At 42.1% G+C, this 21,010-nt stretch overlaps 1 protein-coding gene across 1 annotated transcript; it reads right to left on the bottom strand.

Annotated features, from left to right (window-relative positions):
* Positions 1-2,149: 2,149 nt before the first annotated feature.
* LOC116671043 (ras-related protein Rab-37) lies at positions 2,150-16,773 on the bottom strand. Its single transcript, XM_032501931.1, has 9 exons — positions 16,527-16,773; positions 7,731-7,841; positions 7,275-7,316; positions 7,060-7,126; positions 6,927-6,979; positions 5,948-6,013; positions 5,125-5,181; positions 4,964-5,040; positions 2,150-4,189 (listed from the first exon to the last, which is right to left on the bottom strand). Exons 1-9 carry the CDS (start codon positions 16,680-16,682, stop codon positions 4,081-4,083), a joined length of 738 nt encoding a protein of 245 aa, XP_032357822.1. The 5' UTR covers positions 16,683-16,773; the 3' UTR covers positions 2,150-4,080.
* Positions 16,774-21,010: the final 4,237 nt, after the last annotated feature.

The raw sequence follows: 21,010 nt of genomic DNA on the forward strand, positions 1-21,010 counted from the left end.
TAGGAAATTATATCTAATGTTTTGATTGAAAACAGAAATTATTTGAGCTGAATTAAAGGAATGGATGTTGATGCACGTTACCTATGCTAAATGAATAAATTCAACAATTTCAAACCTATTCCCCATCAGAATATATCCCTGGCAGAGAATGGAAACCGACTAAAGCTTGTAGAAAAACATAGAACTGACTTTAAATGACTTCTGACCTCAGCATCTCTAGATCCTGCTGCTAGCAACAACCTAGTGTGTTATAAATAATAATAATAATAATAATAATAATACATTTTTGGTATGTTTGGGGTTCAAATTTAATTTTAACTTCACTCACTTACACTGCAATATTTTCTGTACTATGGCAACGCACTTTACAAAACCTTTACGCCCCTTCACATTCAGCCTACCCTCTGCTCATTGGCTGTTGTTTGCCTGTTTGTTTGTGTGTTTACTTGTTTGTTTGTTTGTTTTGCTTTTATTGATGAAAATGCTGCTGTCACAAGGGAATTTCCCTGCTGTGGGATGAATAAAGTATTGTCTAATCTAATCTAAAGCATTTACTGTTGTTTTCATAGACTCTCCTATGTGATTGGTTACAGTGCTGTTTCAATGCATTTGTATAGTTCAATGTTATAAATAAATAGTTAGTATATTCTTGACGTTCCACTTCCGGGATTGCTCTGTTGCCGACGGAAATTCTGCCGGATTTCACTCATGTGGGCACAGGTGTTGCAAAAATATTCAATAAAAGTTGAGTAGAATAGGTGGGCATGAGTCAGGACCTGGGCCTTACTTGGTCTCCGGAATGTGTCCCTCTGCCTCCTGTCTGAGGAAGCATGGGCTTGGCAATGGAATGGAACTGGACAGGGTTATAACACCTGACATAGGAAGTGTTCAGCTGGATCAGTCCGGGAGGCATTCTCTGTTGAAGAATGACAACCTTTAAACCTCTGAGGGCTTTCAAGGTTTACTTTGAAAGATGTTTTTGCAATTTTACCTTTTCCAGCAACTTTCAACAGTCCCAACGTGCAGCTCAATTCGGCCAATGGAAGGTAACAACTTCACATATCATGTCTGTGAAGATGCAGAATGGCCACAAGATGGAGTCATAAACCTCAATCAAGCCTCTGAGAAGGACTCACAAGCAGAACGCTGCTAAGAATTGGCTTAAGAGTAAAAAAACAACCTGCTCAAAGCTGCATTAAAAGTAATATCAGTTGAGATTTAATAGTGTATCTTAAGCGTCAGTCATAAAGATGAATTTTGACACTTTGCTGGGCCACAAACAGGATTTTGGATGACAATATGGGTATGGACCAATCACTGTTTTTAGTTTTCCTTATTCAGGATAAATGACATGGTTACATTATTATTACTATTATTATTATTTTTATTATTACTATTATTATTACTATTACTACTATTACTCAGCTATGAGCACAGCAGAATTTAACACAGCAGCTGCATATAGACAAGCATGCATTTATGTACTGTGTGTATGAATATCATTGAGTCATGTTTAGTGCAGCAGTCTTTGTGTTCTTGTTGACAGTAACAGGAAAACCGGACTTGTATGGAGATATTTCCGGATGTTGTTGTATAGTAGTTGTAGCAGTAGCAGTAGATGGTTTCTGTTTCCTGTTGGGATATGAGGTTGCAGCAGTGCTTCCAGCTCAGATCTCTTTTTGTCACAATGGTGACTCTCACGCTTGCAATGATTACGCTTTTATTTTGAAGGTTTCATCTGCAAATAGAACGTTTTCTTTCTATTTATTCCTGTAGGTTCATTACAATTCATAAGATTGCAATCTCTTTCTCTATCTCTTTCTCTCTCTCATTCTCTCTCATTCTCTCTCTCTCGCTCAAATTCAAATTGCTTTATTGGCGTCAATGTCAGAAAAATGTTAAAGAGGCGTGTCAACCAAGACAGCCCCTCCACACCCAGAGCTTTCAGCATTTCAGCAAATAAAGAAAAACAAGAAAGTCATAGGACTTAACGAGAAGGCAGAGTAAACTGTGAGATTAACAACTCTCTCTCTCTCTCTCTCTCGCTCACACACACACACACACACACAACACACACACACACACACACACACACACACACACACACACACACACGATGAAGAACCATAAGTATATATATATGCTCAGTTAAAAATAATTTATTTCTTATGCAGCATACAACACAGCAAAAACATCTTTTGGCAGCGTGCTCGGACAACAACCAACTGTTCAACGAGTAGAAGGTCTAAAGGAAATCATTTCCCATGATGCCGTGTCAGACCCTGAGCATCCGTACAGGAAGTGACTGTTGTTCTGACATCAGGAGTTTCTCAAAGCTGCCCTAATACAGTAAATATATAGGTCAAATGACCATGTCTTATATAAAAGTTATGGCTCGAGGGTCAAACCCAGTGAGAACTACCACCCAACTCTGCAGCCCCCCCCCCCCCCCCCCCCAGCTCATGAGCATCCGTTAAGTAGTGTTTCAGTTGAATGGTGTGAAACTGAAATTTCTGCTAAGACCACCATCAGGGCCCGACAGGCTAAGTTAGTAACTAGCTGCTAAACAAAGCATTTAGCAGCTAAAGAGATTTTTCTCAGGAATTGGTGGAGACCCAAACAGAGTTAAAGGAGAGGAGACTTACATGTATTGGGTGGTAGGAAACTGGACTCGAAATGAATGCTAATGTAAATATGTATGCTGGATGGGGAAATGTGCAGTTTAGGGAGGCGATGATACGTTGTGTTTACAGCTTGTTCTGCTGCCTCCAAGTGGAAAAACATTTAATCCATTAATGGAGCTTTAATGCGTTGCCAACTGTTGTATTTAAAAAAAAATTAAAATGTACCCTGAGAGTTGAGTTTAAATCTGAAGAGAAATTCTAATTATTGGTTTGTACTATGTTGGTCTTCTTACAAATATTAACAGTTTAATATGTTCTGGAGGTACTGCCAAAGAGTTGGGACGTGCAGTCCAGCAAACATGCAACAAAGCTTCAAAGTCCATAATCTAGGCATTAAAGCAAAATACATTTTATATACTGGGAGGGAAATAATGCAGCCAACATGTCAAAAACCTTTTTCAAAAATCTGCTCACTCTCACAAATCCATTATGTACAGAGATGTTTCCTACATGAAGGACCACATCGGACCTCTGGCCCCAGATCATGGTGGATCATGCAGGACTCCTCCAGAGACACATTTCAGGTGACCAAAACGTTTTCTTGAGTCCCGGCAGCCGACTGTCGCGTCTCCACAACAGTTTGTCAAGAATGTCCCAGCCTGACTGTGTCATAAACAGACCGGGCTTTTCTTCATGGACTTGGCTTTGGATTGCATCCATGGCACAGTGTTTGGTCCATGTCTGGATCCCCTGGTAGACTGCATGACACTTCAGGTGGAACAATGTGGGACTTAAACTAAGTGTGCCTTAAGACTGTGTGCTCTGCTGGCGTATGCCAGTGGTGTATGGATGGATGTTGTTTTCACTTTCTTCCTCTTATGCTAACTGGGGTCTGTAACGTTCTTGTTTTACATCAGCATTGATTTATTGGTAAATCAGCAGGTAGAAATACTAGTTTTAGTCTGACATCTATAAAAGGCAAAAACAAATCAGTGTGAGTGAGCGAGATGTAGTTAGACTAGCTGAGCATGCTAAGCTATAAGCTATAATAATTGTCAGAGCATGTAACTCCCACTAATGATTGGTCAGCCCATCGTTAGTGGTTATTGGCATTTAAGAGTTCTGGGGGGTGAGGAGTATTTTCAGACTTCGGACCGAACCAGCCAAGCTGTTTGGTTTGTACCTAACACACATACACAAGGGTGGTTATGATCTTTCACAAAAAAAGCAAATAGCATAAGGTTATTTAATCAAATTCAAATACTTTTTATACTATTTGTTGGCATTTCTATAACAAATGTTCAGGTGCTGTGTAAACTGTCCACAGTCAGAGGAACCGTGGTTCTGTGAGGCTAAAGCTCGGTTTCTCCCTCTGGCTTTCAGTCCGGAGTGAATGGCAGCGTCATGGTGTATTTTGGGAGCAGCGGTAGTTTATCGGGCTTCCTCCCACACAGACTCAGAAGTAGCTGCTGCAGCAGCCGGATTTCTCCTTCTGTGCTTCAATGTATTCATGAATGTGGAACTTGGGTTGACTGGGATGTTGGATGGCCCGGTGCTTCAGTTCCCTGGAGAACCGAAACAGGCGTCACACACTGGAGATGAACCCACAGTCAGGGTTCAAAAGGAACTTCTTCATCCATTGGCCAAATGTCAAGTGGATGTTCACATTTCACCAACCACTCAAAAGATTATTGTTGTTTTTTTGGTTGGTGAGTCAAGCAAATCTACATTTTGGTGGTGGATGGTGCTAATTTTGAACCCTGACAACAGTAGTGCTGTCACTATTATTAAAAGATGTACTGTGTATATATATATGTGTATATATATGTGTATGTGTGCAGTCAAAGCAAGCTGTGAGTGTCATCCTATTTACTCAATGTTCTCTTCTGTGTAAAATGTAATATATATGTTTTTTTCTGAATTACATAAGTGATTTTAAGGGGTTAAGTCTGGCTCAGGTTAAAGCTTTAGGGAAACATGAAGAAACACAAACAATGAACACCATAGAACTTTCTTTTACTGTCCAGTTTGACAGTCAGTCAGAGCAGAAAAATGACTTAAAGAAACTACTTTAAAGTAGATTTCCTTCTGCTACATCAGGTGGTATCAGATCGGTGCATAAACACCAGTACTTACCCATGCCTATACTAGTATTTTAGGCAGTATCAGAGGCTTTTCTGATACTGATATCGGTCTCAGAACATCTTGTATTTAGTAGATTGATAAGTGTTATTACATTGTAACTCCTGCAGAGGTATTTGTGTTATGTTTCTGTATGAAACATCCAGCCTGCTGTAGTGTGCGGTGTTAAAAAGCCATCACGTGAGAGTGTTTCTTACTTGGACACAGCAGTGAAGGCCAGCTCTACGTTGACTCCTGTCTTGGCACTTGTCTCCATGAAGGGAACTGAATGCTCCTGCAGACAAGGAGAGGAGCAAACAGCAGTGAGCAGCACAGTCAGCAGCATCAGTGTGCTTGCACAGCGGAAGGAAAAACTCACTCTGGCAAGGCGCTCTCCTTCCTCTCTCCGGATGGCTCTGTCGCTGCTCATGTCAGCCTGGCACACAGAGGCAGTGTGGTTAGAGCAGGACACCAATGAAACAAATAGGGACAGAGTTTAATTGGCCCTGGGGCTCTAAAAGCCAGAGAGTCCGGCCAGTACATTTTGATTGACATATTTTCAAAAGCCCAAACTCAAATGTGCGCATGCACACAGCTCTTTTGTCTGTTGTCAAGAATCACTGATTGATAGCCAGGCCCGAGCCCATGTAAAATGGTAGAAATTAAGACCGAACCCAACGGAACCACTAGATCTTCAGCTCTAGTCCTGGGTGATGACATCACATTCGAGTTGAATGCGTTCCATTTACAAGGCAGATTTTTATTGTTTTGATTGGCTGGTGCCAGGTTAGCCATCGTTAGCAACAACAACACATTGGGCTGTTTTTTGTAACATGTCCACAGATAGTTGGACAAGGCCGTGTGTACAACTGATTTACTGAGACACAAATAAGACTGAATTGGTAATAACTGCATGTTATTAAAGATCAACACTGTTGATGCACGGCAGCCATGTTGGTTTTTTAGCTCGGGGGAATTTCCAGCGGCACCGGATCAATTCCGGAACCGGAACGTTGCCACTGTAGACCAGATCTCTACCAACTTTAGACAAATGATCTGGCTTTAGCTAGCTGTACGGACTGTATGGATTGTTCCTTCTATCATAAGAAGCCAACGTTTACACTCAGTTTTCTTTCTTTCTCTCTATTTTCTCAAGACTTTTTTCCTTTACTTTCTGAACTTCTTGGACAATTCCCTCTCACCTTGTTGCCCAGCAACATGATGACTACATCGCTCTGTGCATACTCATGGATCTCTGTCAACCATGCCTGAAACAAGACAGAGAAAGTGGGTTTGCATTAGGCTGAGACCTGGAAAACGTCCTATATGAAGCTATATCTAACTTTCAGTTTGTGTTGATTTCAGTGGCAGCGGTAGTGTTTCTACCACACCTGTCATAAAGGTCTAGGAGGTAGCATTACGAGGAGGTCATATAATCGCAATGAATGCTTTGCATGGCGCATCTAAAGTTATTTTAAGAATGAAATAGACATTTCACATCCCTGAGGGCCAATTCAGGGACGTTTTTTTAGAATCATTTACAATCGTTGTCTCCATCTGTTGAAAGCCTGACTAAGTTGACTTGTATTTTGCTCGTTGTCATTAACTTTCTCTTTGAGATTTCATTTGTTCTTTTCTCGTTTCCTTCTTCCCTCTGATGGCCTTACCCCAGTCAGAATGTGGTACTGTAGCACGGTCTACCGGCTGAAAATCATTCTGTGACTTTGTGGGGAAAATTGGAACCGTAAAATATAGCTTTGTTTTCACTGTTAGTCTCGTTTGCTGTTACAGTTCATTTATGATCATCAGATGGAACATCACGTCATTTCAGAAACATTTAAAAGTTACATATAGTCACTTTAAGTTAACAAAATTAGACTCCGCTGAGCTGGATTTGCCATAAATGGACTCTCCTTTGTTTCTCTGTGGAAAAGATTACGTCTGTGGTTTGGTGCTAAATCACATCTCTGTTGCACACATTACAATGATAATCCACGATCAGACACATGCACGCACACACACACACACACCACACACACACACACACACACACACACACACACACACACACACACACACAACACTAAATGATCCACAGAGTTTACTAATTGTTGATGCAGGCTGTTTCCTCTTCCTGTCATTCCCATATCTTTCCAGACGCTAGACATATCCCAGACTTACCCTTATGTTGTCAAAGGAGGTTTTGCTGGTGATGTCGTACAGGAGGAGCAAAGCTTTAGGGAAAAGAAGAATTAACGTATGGTTATATTTCCGCACATGTCTATGAGTTAGGTGATGGTGTGTGTTTCCTCACCGTGTGCATCTCTGTAATATGCATGTGTCACACTTCTGAACCGCTCCTGTCCTGCTGTGTCCCAAATCTGAAACAGAAAAGGAACCAAAGAGCTTGGCCTGGTTCCACTTTCAGATACACCGACGCCCGAGAGGAAACCAGCCTGTGCTCTTAACGTAAGTATAGCTATTGTGGAAACACATCAAGTTTTCACTGGAAGTGATTTACTTACTGACCTGTAGTTTGACCTTTACATCGTCAACAGTCACCACTTTATTCTGGGAGAAGCAGAAAGAGCTTTTAATATATGTAAGAATCGGCACTGGCTACACAGATAAGAGACAATTTGTTCAAATTACGCGTTCTTCACTCAGCTGATGATTGTTTATACAATTTTAGAATTTTGTGCGCACCACTCACACAATTCCATTTACTTTCATTTGGTAGGATTGGAAGCAGAAATCTCACAGATACCTAAAACACTGGGCCAACTAAACCAAAGCTATCTGCATGGCTACGTATCACTAGAGGTAAGTGAGACAGTATGTTTTGGGTGTTTTTCTGACAGCTGATTTTACTTAATTTTAACAAGAGAATGTCCTGTATTTGAAGAAATACATACACAAATTATGCATGCATTGCACAAACGAGCACACACGCACGCAAGCATACACACACACAGACACACACACCGTGAATCCAATGCCCACTGTTGCAGAAAAGGAGCCGGGGATGAACTTTCCCTGATCAAACTGCACCAACAGCGACGTCTTTCCCACTCCACTGTCCCCGACCAGGATTGTCTGCAGAAAAACAGTCAACAACGATTATATTGGCATCAGAATCAGCACTGAACATTTCTGTCTGGCTGAAAAATCATTTTATGATTTGGGCTTGTGAGTCAGCATCTGCGTCACGGTGGACAGTATGAACAATATCTTTAACAAGAGCTTGGCAGTGTAGCGCTTTTACAGTGTGACTCACAAGCCTGGGGTGGGGGGGGGGGGAGATAACCTTTAAGACAATGAAATGAATGAAAGGCAGCATTCAGAGGCATTCAACAGGGCCAGCAGTCAATACTTCATTTTAGATCTTTCTTTTGTAGCCCACTTAAAAAAGTCATGCTGAGGTACCCCCCCCCCCCCCAACCCACGCACATAGTGTCCTCCATCTGTGATGAGACACAGCCCAACTTTATCTGGTTTGGAAGTGTTGATGCTAAAATGCAGCTGAGTGTCTGATATGTTGTGATGGGTCATCTTTATTCAGAAGTGGTCAATTCAATTTGGACGCGGTGGTCATGGATGTCTGCTGATTTTCAAAAGTGGTCTGGACAAGACGTCGAGAAGTGAGTCCGCCACAAATGTTTGAACCATATTGCCAGAGAAGAACATCAACATTAGATGATTGTGAAAAAAAACAAACAAATCTGTTCAATGCCAATGTTTTTCGTTTCCCGTATTACCAGTGTTCAACTCACTGTGGACCTTTGGAGCGAGTCATTTCCCTCAGCCCCCATTCGCCCTTAGCACTACCTTAATGTCCTACCTTAATCTATGAAGACAACAATGCCCCTGGAAAGCAATAACAAAGAAATAAGAATGTGAAGTCCAGAGTTAACCCTAAACATCTAATGAAAGTGAGAAGTGGCCTTGGTTCGGATGGATGTCCCCACACTTATCTGCACATAACGGACTGGAAATGTACGTGTGTGTTCACTACGCGAGCAAGACAAAGTAAGAAAGTCCAAAGTTCAGAAGTGAAGTGAGGGTAATGTTATCCTCTGTTGAACCAGGCTGTGGTTGAAACTCAGTTTTGTCTTAAGGCTTTATGAATGATAAAGGCTGAAAGGATTAGAGTTGAGGAGCTGGAGCAGCTTTTCTCAGCAGTTGCAGGTTTAACAGCCTCCCTTTGATCTCAGCATTTTAAAGGATTTTAGAAACTCTCAGAAGTGTGTCATGTGTCAGCTTTGGATTCTACACACTGCATCACCAATCATGCATCCTCTGACTTTTCATATCAACATTATTTATGCATCGGTAATAACTTAGTATAGTAAGTTAGTTATTGTCTTTGTTGACAGAAAACTCCTTGCAGCAGTGGAAAGGAGTGTTATGTTTCAATCAGTGATTACAGTTACACTGTGGCCTGTTAGGGTAGACGCAGTTGGGGTTCTCAAAATGGAAGCTAAATCATTTCTATTAATCAACTCTTAGCCTCAGTTCATGTGCACATTGAAATGTTGAAAGGTAAAGAGCAGCACAGGCAATGGGATTGAAAGGGAACCGGTAGTTAATGCAAATCTTTCTGCTGATAAAACTGTTAACAAGGGCTTTACCCACTAACTAGACCTTCCTCCACAGTGCTGCAGAGGAGGGTCTGGCTAGTCCACATAGCATTCCTGGATGGGAGAACAACATGCTCTGGTTTATTGGCATTTCTTTAAACCAATCACAATCATCATGGGCGGGGCTAAGCTCCGGACAGAGCCCTGGTGTCTCTGCTAAATAGTCTCAGGAAGGAAGTTGTTTTGATGGAACATGTGAACGTTCAGAAGTAGTTTTAGTCATCAACAATGACCAGGTAACCATAGTCCTCAGAAATCCACCAGAGGTTAGAAGGCCATCACAGAGACAGAGGACGGGGACGGAGGTAAGAACGCCAACACAGAGACAGAGGACGGGGACAGAGGTTAGAACGCCATCACAGAGACAGAGGACGGGGACGGAGGTTAGAACGCCAACACAGAGACAGAGGACGGGGACAGAGGTTAGAAACCAACACGAGACAGAGGACGGGGACGGGGTTAGAACGCCAACACAGAGACAGAGGACGGGGACAGAGGTTAGAACCCCAAAACACAGGGGACAGAGGACGGGGACAGAGGTTAGAAGGCCATCACAGAGACAGAGGAGGGGACGGAGGTTAGAAGGCCATCACGGGAAACGAGGACGGGGAGGAGGTAGAACGCCAACACAGGACAGAGGACGGGGACGGAGGTTAGAACGCCAACACAAGGACAGAGGACGGGGACGGAGGTTAGAACGCCATCACAGAGACAGAGAACATAATAAGAGACTCATTCATAATTTCCTATCTCTTAACAATGGAGAAAAAAGTAATATTGTAGAGCAGCAGCAATATTCTTCTTTCATCTGCTTTATTAATGGAATGTGTTTCCTGTTCCAGTGAAAGCATGTAACATGATGCCTGCATGCGTGTGTGTGTGCCAGTGGAGAACCACGGCCATGCTTGGACATTTCTACATGCATATGTGATGATAAGTGTGTTTGTGGTGGGAAGAGGGTAAGACTCTGTTTCCGTGGTAACAGAGGTAAGCTGGGAAGTGGGCCTGGCTCATAAACTCCCACTGGAGACTGGAGGCAATTAGGGGATACAGATGTTCAGGAATAAGACATGGATGATAATGGATATATGTGAACAGAAATGCTTTTTTTCGTTGGATTTTATTTTATTTGGTCTAACTTTATTCAACATGACGGTAGACGGTATTATATATATAATATATAATATGTATATGTTGCTGTTGAACTGAGGCAGATCACACATTTCAGTTTACAGGAAAGTACTGATATTTTTATTGGAATAGTTTTTATTATTATAACTTAAGGTTTTGTGATAAATGTTCTGTGTTTGACTGTTTAATGTTCAACGCTTATTAAAAGAAAAACACCTATTGCTGCCAGTTCATATCTATGTTCTCAGGCCTGTATAAGAATATAGAGACGTTTTGATGGTGTCTCATGTTATAATGCTCCATGACATAATTGTGTGTTACACAGGGAACATTGAACTTTAGCTAAACTATAGAAAAAAAAGAATATTTGCAATTCGCAAATAAAATTTTAATCGCAATACCTGGCAGAAAAAAATCAGATTGCAGGTTGATTTTCCCCCAAATCATTCAGCCCTACCAAGAAGCTTTATTAAGAACTTCCATGGAGGCGTCATGGTGATTAATATGACTTGCAGAAATCCCGTTACTGTATGGGTTGGTATTAGGGACGTTGTAGGAAACAGAGAGAATACTGTAGTAATGGAGTCATAGTTGTGTTGATCTCTGCCTGAGCAACAGGAACAGTCCCTTTCATTTTCCACGAGAGTGTTAAGCCCGGGGCACAGCCCGAATGTAATTTAGCGTGACAGTTGTCATATTGCCGCTGATTTAGACCGTTCCATATGCCCACAGCGGGGATTAAACACAGAACAGTAGCAGGTTATTGGAGCTTCCAATATTAAAAGTCTGTAAGATGCAAATTTACATTAATGGCAATGTACTATGTGTGCCTCTATGTGTGTGTGTGTGTGTGCGTGTGTGTGTGTGTGTGTGTGTGTGTGTGTGTGTGTGTGAGTAGGTGATATGGGTACATTTATCTGAATTTAGGATTGTCGTCATGGAAAAATTAATGGGTCATGTGATGAGGGCTGGGAAGATTTGCAGAAAAGTCAGCCAAGTGATCCAATGAAAATGAGAATTGTCAGATTGACCTCTCTGTAAACCAATGGATTACGGGGGGAAGGGGGGGGGGCACTCCCCCCCCTTCTAGTCCCACCCCTGCAAAGGGACAAACCAAAAAGAACCAAAGAGCACTCAAAGAAGCCCCATGCGTGATCCCTCAGGGGTAACACAGGCGAAATGGAGGGAAAGAAAAGCCCCCCCTCCTAAACAAGGACACAAAAAGTGCTCCAGAGCCCCAGAATGAGAGCAAGGGTTCCCCTGAAAGAATGGTGTCTGATTGCTAGAACAGCTTGTGTTGCTGTAATCTCGTCACAAGGCAAGCGTTCCACTTGCACACACACAGACACACACACTGCTTCCAAGGCAATTAAAGGCAGCTGGTCCACGTGCATTATGGGTACATTAGGGCAACATTAGGGCTCATGTCTCATCGGACCATCAGCTCTCAGTAAACTCACACTAATGACAGCAGCGTCCTCATCATGCTACAGTATTAGGGGACCACGAAGGTCTATATAAAGAGACTTCAGATACAGTATTAGGGGACCACTAAGGTCTATATAAAGAGACTTCAGATACAGTATTAGGGACCACTAAGGTCTATATAAAGAGACTTCAGATACAGTATTAGGGGACCACTAAGGTCTATATAAAGAGACTTCAGATACAGTATTAGGGACCACTAAGGTCTATATAAAAGAGACTTCAGGTACAGTATTAGGGACCACTAAGGTCTATATAAAAGAGACTTCAGATACAGTATTAGGGACCACTAAGGTCTATATAAAGAGACTTCAGATACAGTATTAGGGACCACTAAGGTCTATATAAAAGAGACTTCAGATACAGTATTAGGGGACCACTAAGGTCTATATAAAAGAGACTTCAGATACAGTATTAGGGGACCACTAAGGTCTATATAAAAGAGACTTCAGATACAGTATTAGGGGACCACTAAGGTCTATATAAAAGAGACTTCAGATACAGTATTAGGGGACCACTAAGGTCTATATAAAGAGACTTCAGGTACAGTATTAGGGGACCACTAAGGGTTATATAAAAGAGACTTCAGATACAGTATTAGGGACCACTAAGGTCTATATAAAAGAGACTTCAGATACAGTATTAGGGGACCACTAAGGTCTATATAAAAGAGACTTCAGATACAGTATTAGGGACCACTAAGGTCTATATAAAGAGACTTCAGATACAGTATTAGGGGACCACTAAGGTCTATATAAAAGAGACTTCAGATACAGTATTAGGGACCACTAAGGTCTATATAAAAGAGACTTCAGATACAGTATTAGGGACCACTAAGGTCTATATAAAGAGACTTCAGATACAGTATTAGGGACCACTAAGGTCTATATAAAAGAGACTTCAGATCCAGTATTAGGGACCACTAAGGTCTATATAAAGAGACTTCAGATACAGTATTAGGGGACCACTAAGGTCTATATAAAAGAGACTTCAGATACAGTATTAGGGGACCACTAAGGTCTATATAAAAGAGACTTCAGATCCAGTATTAGGGACCACTAAGGTCTACTGTATATAAAAGCATCCAAAGAGCACCATGTCATGGGACCTTGACCTTGACCTTAGGTGCCATGACATTCTAGCAGATTGTGTCTGTAAGCAACTAAATATCATGTTCACGTTTGGAAAGAAATAAAAATCAAAAACCTATTGGTGCACTTCTTTCTCACACCGACCGATATTCTAAAAGAAAGTAGGACACAGCAAGATAAAGACCAAGCGATTGATAAAGGAAACAAGCTTTGATAACGCAGCTCCTTCACACTGAACTGGAAGCTGTTTCCAGCTACATGATGTAATGTGACATTTCTCTCTTCTCTCTGCTCCGTCCACAGTGAAGAGAGATGCCAGCCTGAGGAGAGAGTCTGAACTCGCTGACTCCCTGGTCTAAGTAGGCCACTGGTACTCATCGCTGGCTCGAGAGTCTCCTGCAACCCGCCAAGCTTTAAAGGTCCCACATCATGCTCATTTTCATGTATTTTGGGTTTCTACTGGAACATATTTACATGCTTTAATGTAAAAAAACGGATTATTTTTCTTATCCTGTCTGCCTAAATATGTAAATATTAATATAAATGCTGTATGTTGCTCAGTTTTAGCGCCTGCCTCTTTAAGCCCCACTCCTGAAAAAAGTCCAGTCTGCTCTGATTGGTCAGCGTTTTGGGTCTTTCTCAACTGTAAGTCTCTGCACTGTTATTTATATATGTGTATATATATATATATGTATATATATATATATATATATATATATATATATATATATATATATATATATATATATATTTATTTATGTATACAGAAGTCCTGACGGCTTGTTTAAAGGCAGAGTTTCTGCCCCCTGGCTGTGTGCATTTCTCTGTGGATCGAGTGTTTTGATAGTTTCACAGTATTTATATAGCACTTCAACCTGCTATTTAATATAAACGACATGGGCATATTACTTTCCACAATATGGGACCTTTAATTTGTGGCTCGCACGGCATTACATAATACGGTGATATGATCATGCAGTCAAAACAGATAGATCATAAAAACATCAAATGGTAGATATTATTTTCAACCCGGACTCTATTTTCCTTCTGCTGCTGATGGGAACAACAATCTTTGAGATTGGTCTAGTATTAAGAGAGAAATAACATACAATGTGAGTTAATAGGACAATTGTGCATTTACCTTCACAAAAGTGCTGTTTTTCTGTTGAAAGACTCAGATTAAAATTCTAAGTGTGAATATGTAACAACATAATCTAAGCTTAATGACATACATATATGCCATAGACACAATATAGATACTATTCTAATATAATATTGAGCTTGAATATTTCCAGACATGACATAAGGTCAAATTTGGAACACATACATGACCAAGAAAGATTGATCTGATATCATTGTATGAAATCAATGCATTTTAATATCAACAAAACTGCAAAGAAAATGCATCAGAAATGATTCATAATCTCCTTGGTGGTATCCAATACTAATGTTTCTGGACGAATCCAGATCAAGTTTTTCTGAGGTTGTTGTCATGTGACCTAAGTAAGTCACATGACAACTGGTGGTCATATGTGTGGGCAGACTGTTCAAAGATGGTTTGGGATATGACTGGCCTCCACCCAGGGAGTTTCAGCCTCTTCACACTCCAAACCTGTTACTTTTAAAATATGTGTTAAAATCCTCACAAGGCTTTACCCGGCCAAGGCCTCAGAGTACACCGATAAGGGGGGAGCTGCTGGGTCAGGCCCCAACTGTCCCAATGTCCAGGTCAGGGTCTGGGCTGATGGATCTTTTGCTGTTCATCTTCCAGTTATTGTAGCATGGTTTTCATTGACACTGTCTCAGCTTTTATTGCTGTCTTAAAACACATTTTTATAGCCCCGCCCTCTTATTTCTTTCCATAACACAGCTCTGTTGTGTCACTGCCAGATTTCCTGTTTATTTTTTACCTTATGAAGGATTTCATTTCATATGTAACTGTTGGTTTTTATGTGATTGTGTTGTAATGATGTCTCCCTGTTCTGGAAATCCCTTCTGCTCCTGGCTTGAGAAGTGCAATAAAAATGTAATTATTATCCATATGAATAAAGATGGTTCCACTTTGGAGAGCAGTACTGACACATTCATTAGCCCTTGGTGATCCTACCTGTCATCCCTCTGAGTACCAGTCTTCCTCCATCTAGTCTCTCTCCTCAGTACCAGTCTTCCTCCATCTAGTCTCTCTCCTCAGTACCAGTCTTCCTCCATCTAGTCTCTCTCCACAGAGTTCCACTTCCAGGATTGCTCCGGTTCTAAACAAACCTCCGTCCCCGTCCTCTGTCTCTGTGTTGCTCCGGTGGATTTCAGAAGACATGTAGCTTGCCTTGAGTATTTTTCTTTATACTTTCACATTTCAGATGCATTTACTTAAACAGCTTGTTAACATTATTGAATTTTTTACATTTATCTTTGTTTAGCACCTTTTAATCTTTTCAACAGCATGTTATCTTTTTATATTTATATTCATCAGGACTATGGTTACCTGGTCCTCAGATCTCTGCAGGGTAAATCCAGACAGCTAGCTAGACTATCTGTCCAATCTGAGGACTCTGGTTACCTGGTCCTCAGGTCTCTGCAGGGTAAATCCAGACAGCTAGCTAGACTATCTGTCCAATCTGAGGACTATGGTTACCTGGTCCTCAGATCTCTGCAGGATAAATCCAGACAGCTAGCTAGACTATCTGTCCAATCTGAGTTTTCTGTTGACGACTAAAACTTCTTCTGAACGTACACATGTTCCACCAAAACAACTTCCTTCCTGAGACTATTTAGCAGAGGCACCGTGGCTCTGTCCGGAGCTTAGCCCCGCCCAAGACGATTGAATTGGTTTACAGAAATGCCAATAAACCAGAGCAGGTTTTTCCTCCATCCAGAAAGGCTATGTGGACTAACCAGACCCTCCTCAGCAGCGCTTTGGGGAAGGTCTGGACATGAGAGATTATGCTCCATCTAACTGCTCATTTAAAAACGGAAGTGACACAATCTCCCAGTCTATTTGAATAACACAATCCAAAGGGGTTCAAATGGGGCGGAGGGAATCAATGTCTTGCTCAAGAGCATTGCGGTACAAAGGGACCACTTTGAGCCCCATTCCAACCTGAATCAGGAAGCTGATCTGAGTGAGAGCACCACTGAGTCTTCATTACAGATATAGTGATGTGTTTGGGGCAGATTGACACGCAACAAGCCTGGAAACGGACCAACTGGAAACAACGGCCAAGTGAAGACCAGCACCACGGAGAGCGCACACCCGGTCCAGCGCGGAGGCGTACCCGCCTGGACGACCAGGCTACTTCAGGACATTTCATACATGGCAGTACATAAATAGATACATAATAGAAAAAGAAACCAAGCACAGCAGTCCTGTAAAGTTTGAACTGTCAGTGTGTGTCGCATTAAGCAGCTGTTGCGGTTTTGGAACCATGTCGCCATACCTTGTGCACTAATTCCTCGTCATATGTCGGAGCGGGGGGGGTCTTTGCCTGGCTGTCGGCCGCCTCTCTGGATTCGTAGCCGCTATCGGGATGGATCTCAGGGTAAGCCGTGGTGTAGTGCGCCGAGATCGGCTCCATCGACTCCATCCGCTCCATCCTGGCTCCCCTCAGAACACAGACAGCTGACAAACCACGCAGCTCTCTCTCTCTCTCCCCTCTCTCTCTCCCCCGCCCCCTCCCTCTCTCCATGCATTGTTGTCCTCTAAGCTCCTCCTGTGGAGTGAGTGAATCACAGTCTGCGCGCTTCCCCCTCCATCACTTCACATTTTGAAGGCATGTCGTGATCGCGCACCCACACCACGCCAAGGGTGGGGGGAGGAGAGGAAGATGGGAGCAAGGGGAGGATAGAGAGAGCATGGGAGACGATGTGAAGTTTGTAGAATGGGAGGAGGAGTGGAAAAGAGGACATGAGGAAGAAGGAAGAGGAGGAGGATGCATTCAAGTACTGACCTGTGGCTTGCCTTGAGTATTTATCCCTTTGTAAATCTATAAAGTGCACAAAAAATATTTAACATAAAGAAAAGGTAAATAGCCAAAAAGCATATTATGAACACGTTAACAGGAAGATTAAACCCCCACACACTGTGTAACTGATCACAATGCAGAGAGGAGGATCTGAAATGTGAAGCATAGACGTCTTCCTGAATGAACTTACACTGATATACTTCATATAGTTTAGATTAACTAGATTGTGTCATATTGTTTTCAGAGATTTGCCCCTCAGTGGAAGTTAATGGAGTGAACTGAACGGGTTCACTCTGAGGGATATATATCATGGCCATCGATGCCGTCGGTGCTACTCATTGTTTTTTTACATTTAATAGTGAAATATTTACCTAGGTATACAGGCAGATTAGTGTCCCATATTCTTCATAATTTCACCCCATGTGTACAGGTCCTATCCCTCTGACCAATCGGCTATCCTAACCTTAACCACTCCAGGTCAAACACCAACCAGTTGGCGGCTCTGCTAAACTGCACATAAACCATTTATGTAATTATTTTATTTCTATTTTGTTTGAATTATACATCTACATTAGTATGAACAAATCATTAGTATCTTTATTTTGGTTGCTTTAAGTGTCACCGCTTTTGTTTTGAAAGTACCATTGAGTCTGAGCCCCCAGGTGAAGTCTACATATTGGGGTCATCAGGGTGTAGCAGGTAGACACTGTGGAGGGCTGATGGTTTTTGAACAGACACACAGAGAGAGACATGACATTGGTCTTTATTGTAATATTTGCTCCAATCAAAACCTGGACAATGAACAACAGGAGGAAGTTGCATATTACACTGGGCCTACAGTAACATGTGGGGAGGCCTGAAGCCTTTATAGATCCCTTTTTTGCATAAAATGCTGCTCTATAGACCTTTCTCACGACAGACATGATGACATGTCATAGGAGGAAAAGCCCAGGTGTGTTCAAAACCATTAACGATGGCCGCATTCCACTCAGGAGAGGCCTGGTGTTGAGCACGCTGACTCACTGGAACAGCTCACTGGGACACTGGATGGCATTAAACCATCGTTAAGGTCATCAGTGTCAGCTGGGCTTTTCCTACTATGACAAGTCAAAAACTAATAATGGCTGGCATGATTTTATAAATCATGTTTTAATGTTACACATACATGTGGCAGAGTGGATGGCTGCCTTACCTTTAGGCCAGTAAGCCTATCATCGATTGTTTTTTGTGCTAATGTGCTAATAATATGTTGAATTCATGTTAACACATCACTGTCCTGAACCCCTGTTGAAGATCTCAGATCCTATGCATCTGAGATGTCTTTCACATCAGATCTTTTCTGTGCAATCCAGCTTTCTGGAAGGCTGTTTGTCACAGGGAAGCCCGATGGCTCCCACCTGACCGGGGCTGTGCCCAGGCTGCCGTCCTGTGAGAGCGTTCGGAGGAAGGACCGGCGGAGACAGATCCACAGTAAGATCTCTCAGCGCCTCAGCCTCAGCGGCGGCTGCTGCCAGGTGAGCAGACACTTTCTGTCCAGTCCTGTGGTGTTGTGGTTTGGGGTTTTTGTTGGGTTTGTTTTCCTGTTTTTGCCTCCCTGTGAATGTCTCAGTGTTTTCCCCGGTCCCGTGTGTCTGATCTGTCTCCTGTTCCCGGTAAGCGTCTGTATGTTCTGTTCCCGTTTTATTTGGTAGTCAGCTTCCTATCTGGTCTTGTCTTGTCTTGTCTGGCTTCACTTTGTTTGTCTGATTGTCCTGCCCCGCCCTAATGTTGTTTCACCTGATGTCTCACCGTTCCCTGTTACCTCATTACCTCCTGTATTTTACCCCAGTGTTTCCTTTGCCTCTTGTTGGATCCTTCCAGTTTGTTTGCGTGTATGCCGTCGCCCTGTGTGTCTTCCAGCCTACTTGTTTCCCTGTCGTCCCTGGCCTACCTGTCGGAGTTTTTCCTTGTGACCTGTTTTTCCGTTTGGATTTTGCCGGTTCCCCGAGCCCTCGTTTGGATTGTTTTTTGGACTCCTTCCGTTGCTCCTGTGTTTTGTTGAACTGTGGCACTTATTAAACATCTGTACCTTTTGCCTGCTGCTCTGCGTCTGGGTCCTTCTTCATGCTGTCCCGTAACATGTGGGACGTTCCACAAACATGTAGTTTTCCCTGCACACTTTTAATCGACTCGACAATGGTTTGAAAATAACAGTTCTATATTTTTGTAAAATACACTTATTGAAGCGTAACTCTCGCCAAAATGCAACCTAGGGTCTTAATGTGAATGTACCCGAGTCAAACCTTTGTTTAAAGGCATATTTATGACGGAATTGTTACTTTTAAGATTTACCATGTTCTTGAATTTGGGTGTAATTGCCCTTTAAATGGGAGAGCTAGGGGCAGTTACATGCTAGCCTCAAAATCACTATTTTCAAAATCACTAAGAAGGTTCGACACAACATGAGACTTTGGTCCAAGTACCACCAGCACTGAGACAGACGGCGACAGACTACATCTACTTTTTATGTAAAAGTTCATGTGTAAGGTCCCTTACTCTCAAATAATATCAACTTTTTTTTTCACTTGATTAACTTTACCACTTTATTTCAGCTCCTCTGGTTTGTTTTGGGCAGTTCCATTTGTTCCCAAATACACACCAAACTGTCCCAATTTCTTGCTGAAAAATAGACCAATCTGGCAACACTGACTTGTCGGATCACCCGCCTAATGGGCTATACAATGTTATAAAAGCCCAAGTTAATTTATAACAGCATTTGGCGGGTGTCAATTTAAAGCCCTGATTACATCATTGTTACATCATATTTCCTTTGTCCCACTGCATTCTATCCTCCAACATATGAAGAAACCCTTCGCCAGTCCTTTGACATATCTCCGGCAGATCTGCGCTCTCTGGATGTTTATCTGTCAATTCACCCCGAGGAACACTCATCAAATCTCAATGAAGACACACACAAACCCGGTCAACCCCCCCCACGGCGCTCCAGGGACCACCTCCCTCCTGCTACCCAGCACATAACTCCAGGTCTCTGTCTGTCTGATGGGCCTAGAGTTGGTTTCCAGCTGCAGCATGAGGGACAAGGCTGCAGGGACTAGAGCCATCAGGGACAAGAGAAGAGTTACAGGAAGGGAATCCTTGGAGATAGATCTCTTTACAATAATGGGTATGATCATACACTCCCCAACCGGTGACAATGACATCTCTGTATTGTCCCATTCTATTGATGTCAGTTTAGTCAAACCTTTACATATGTCAACACTTTGACGACGTTAGCTCAGAGACCTAGCTCAGCTGTAGGGCCACAGAACCAAATCATACAAATAATCCAGGTTTGTTTCTTTTTTTTTTCTTTTATAGTTGCTCAATCATTCATTTCAGTGCCTCAACATTTGGACTAAAGTACAGTACTGGAGTAGATGTACTTAGTTCCAATCCACCACTGGTTGGAACACATACTTTAAAAGTAACTTTGCCTTTCACCCTGAGTTTCTACACACATTTCCAAACAACCAAAGAACATATTGGAGATACCAGTGACTGATAAGCTACTTTGAGTTTGAGAGGTAAAGTACAACAGCAGATTGTTTAAAAATGTAAAGGTTTTCAATGTAAAAATGCAATTTCCCCATACATTTTCTTCTCTTTGTAGTCATGTTGTGGCTCTTTTTGGTCATTTTAGTTTTTTTCGGGGTTGTTTTGGGTCTCCGTGGCCATGTGGTGTCTCTTTGTTTCATTTTCACATGGTTTTGTAGTATTATTATTATCACCATATCTGCGTCTAAAACGTTGGAAAATCTAGAGCAGATAAATTAAGAAACTGCACTCAAAAAGCTTAAAGACACAACTTGCTAAAGAAGTCCAACTAAACTCATTAGATCTGAGAAAGGTCTTTCAGTTACCATCAGTTGGCTTAGGTGCACCGAAACCTTACAAGAACAGGGAAAACCCTGCTTATGGTA

The sequence above is a fragment of the Etheostoma spectabile genome, chromosome 21 (assembly GCF_008692095.1).
Source record: "Etheostoma spectabile isolate EspeVRDwgs_2016 chromosome 21, UIUC_Espe_1.0, whole genome shotgun sequence".
In the NCBI taxonomy this organism is placed as follows: Eukaryota; Metazoa; Chordata; class Actinopteri; order Perciformes; family Percidae; genus Etheostoma; species Etheostoma spectabile.

Excerpts from the sequence above, each read along its gene's own strand:
- LOC116671043 (XM_032501931.1), bottom strand. The coding sequence starts at position 16,682 with ATGGAGCGGATGGAGTCGATGGAGCCGATCTCGGCGCACTACACCACG. Across the intron at positions 7,317-7,730 it reads CAGTGGGCATTGGATTCACG|AATAAAGTGGTGACTGTTGA; the intron begins GTGTGTGTGTCT and ends TGCTTCTCCCAG. Across the intron at positions 4,190-4,963 it reads GCCTTCACTGCTGTGTCCAA|GGAACTGAAGCACCGGGCCA; the intron begins GTAAGAAACACT and ends TCGGTTCTCCAG.